The sequence below is a fragment of the Penaeus vannamei genome, chromosome 11 (genome assembly GCF_042767895.1).
Source record: "Penaeus vannamei isolate JL-2024 chromosome 11, ASM4276789v1, whole genome shotgun sequence".
NCBI lineage: Eukaryota > Metazoa > Arthropoda > Malacostraca > Decapoda > Penaeidae > Penaeus > Penaeus vannamei.
In genome coordinates this window covers 45046843-45049342 of record NC_091559.1, presented here as the reverse complement: position 1 = coordinate 45049342, position 2500 = coordinate 45046843, and the positions used below count along the sequence as shown (strand labels likewise).

The window sequence follows — 2500 nt, the reverse complement described above, 5'->3', positions numbered from 1 at the left end:
CAAAACCTTTAAAATGGAAACCGAAGTGAAATCTAAATAAGAAAATCCTCGTGCATATATTGAGAAAAGAAAAACAATAAGAAATGTATTTCTTTTTCCTCATTTTCTAGTTTTCTTATATATATAAAAATATATATTAGTGCATATCAGGTATGATATTCCACTGCAAAGTTTATATATATATATATATATATATATATATATATATATATATATATATATATATATATATATATATATATATATATATATATATATATATATATATATATATATATATATATATATATTAGTGCATATCAGGTGTGATATTCCACTGCAAAGAAGGGAAGCCTCACACGTTTCCCGAATCCCTCATGATGCTCGACCTCTCATCTCCCTCAGCCGTGGCCGGTGTGATCCTCAGCCTCCAGATCCGGCGCCACCTGATGAGACGATCCAAACGCGGGCGTAAGGGCGGCGCTGACGTCGTGGGCGGCTGCGAGGGCGGAGGGGAGGCCGCCCGCGAAAAAGTCCGACCCGAAGACAGGGAGGAAAATGAAATGACGACTTTGGGCTTGGCGGAACACGAGGCCCAAGTGGAGTGCCTGAGCCTGACGGTGCAGAGTGAAGGTATGGAGAGTGCTCGGGAGGTCTTCGGTCGTGGGACCTCGGTCTTTGTTCTCGGGTTTTTGTTCTTAGATCTTATCCCTTAGATTTTTTGTTCTTATCCTTAGATTTTTAGTTCTTTTCCCTTAAATTTTTAGTTCCACTTATCCCTTAAATTTTTAGTTCTTAGCCCTTAGATTTTAAGTTCTTTTTATCCCTTAAATCTTTAATTCTTCTTAGCCCTTAGATTTTTAGTTTTCGTTCTTCGTTCTTAGATCTTAGTTCATAATTTAGATATTGTTTCACATTTTTCAGCTCTCAGCTCTTAGCTCTTAATTCTTCGTTCTTGATACCTAGTTCTTAGCTCTTAGTTGTTATTCCTTCGCTCTTTGTTCTTGGATCTTCGTTTTTCGTCCTTTGTTCACACCTCTTAGTTCATAGTTCATGGTTTACTTGTTATTTCTCACTTCTTAGCTCTTAGTTCTTAGTTCATAATTCTTCTATGTCATCTTTTATCTCCTTGTTTATCGTTTAACAATAATTAATCTTTATTTTTAGTCTTTACTTCCTTTCTCCCATATTCATCCGATTTCTCGCTTCCACTACAACATCCTCCTTTCTCCTTTCCTCCGCAGGCAGGACGAAAATCTTCAACAAGGTGGAAGTCCTCCATGCATGCGGTGTTGCAGTCGAGTCGTTCACTGCGAGGGACGACCTGCGAGCGTATGCCTACGAGGGTGATGGGTCGTCCGCAGGGTCGTTATCGTCCGCATTTTCGGGTAAGACCTTCGTATAAAGGAGCAAGGTCGTTCTCTTCCGACGTCGGGCCAAGATCGTGTAGGAGTCATAGAGACCACATTACGACGAGAACAACGAAGGGAAGGACAGGGACAACACAAGACTTGGGGCATAGTCGTGTGTTTTCTCGTTACTTCCCTTCGTTGAGCCTGGTGCAAGCAAGATCGTGAATATTTTTTTTACGAGAGCTCGAAAGTAAAATCGGTATATTTTTTTTCTATTTGTTTCGTATGTTTCGAACCAGGAATGTGTTCGACTCCTTTTGATATTTCCATTGATAATGACGCTATTAGAAGTAATAATGATAATGATAAAAATAATAATGAGAATGATAAATGATAATGATGATGATAAATGATAATGGTGATGATAACAGTAATGATAACGATAGTGATAATGATAACAAAATGTTAATAATGTTAATGATGATAATAATAATGATTATGACTATATTAATAATAATAATGATAACAATAATGATGATAGTGGTAATGATAATAAAATAATGATGAAAACAACAATAATGATATTAACAATTCTCAATACTCTTCCCCTATGAAGGGTATTCATTTTTCCATAAATGTACTTCACTGTGTTTCCCGTTCCATTATTTTTTTTTTCTAAAAACCACTTATTCGATATAAAAACACTCTCCCCTCTGTCGCTCGCACTTTTCTTCTCCGCTCCTCGCCAGGGCTGCGTGGGGAGCAGGTCGATGAGGCAGCCACGAAACAGCTGGTGCCATACTTCCTCGACGTCGTGGATCTCATCAAAAACCTCCCGGAGGCGACGAGGTCCCCATCCCTGCAGACGAGATGCAGGGCGAAGGCGCAGAGTGCCGGCGATAGCAAGGAGCCGCAGAAACAGGCAGACGAGGACCCAACGAGGACACAGTCGATGGCCCTCCAGCCGCAGGTTCCCCAGACAGACGCGACAGCCGCCGAGGGGAAGAACCCTGCAGCTTGTATCTCCGTCTCACCCGGCTTTTCGGCTTCGGCTGTCGCTTCTGAAGGGCCTCCCAAGCCTCCGGAAACCGATCCGACTGGTGCGGCAACTCGGAAAACCACATATATTGTCAATGAAGATTCTAATTACAGAACTCAGCCTGGATCAA

The 2500-nt window shown here is 40.9% G+C and overlaps 1 protein-coding gene across 1 annotated transcript in view; it reads left to right on the top strand.

Moving 5' to 3' along the window:
* Positions 1 to 2500, top strand: part of LOC138863333 (putative neural-cadherin 2) — a 116760-nt gene that overhangs the window by 113918 nt on the left and 342 nt on the right. Inside the window, exons 25-27 of the mRNA XM_070127534.1 lie at positions 385 to 612; positions 1224 to 1367; positions 2081 to 2500. The exon at positions 2081 to 2500 is cut by the window's right edge and continues 342 nt beyond it. Of these exons, the coding sequence (XP_069983635.1) occupies positions 385 to 612; positions 1224 to 1367; positions 2081 to 2500 (792 nt within the window). The remainder of the gene's footprint in view (positions 1 to 384; positions 613 to 1223; positions 1368 to 2080) is intronic.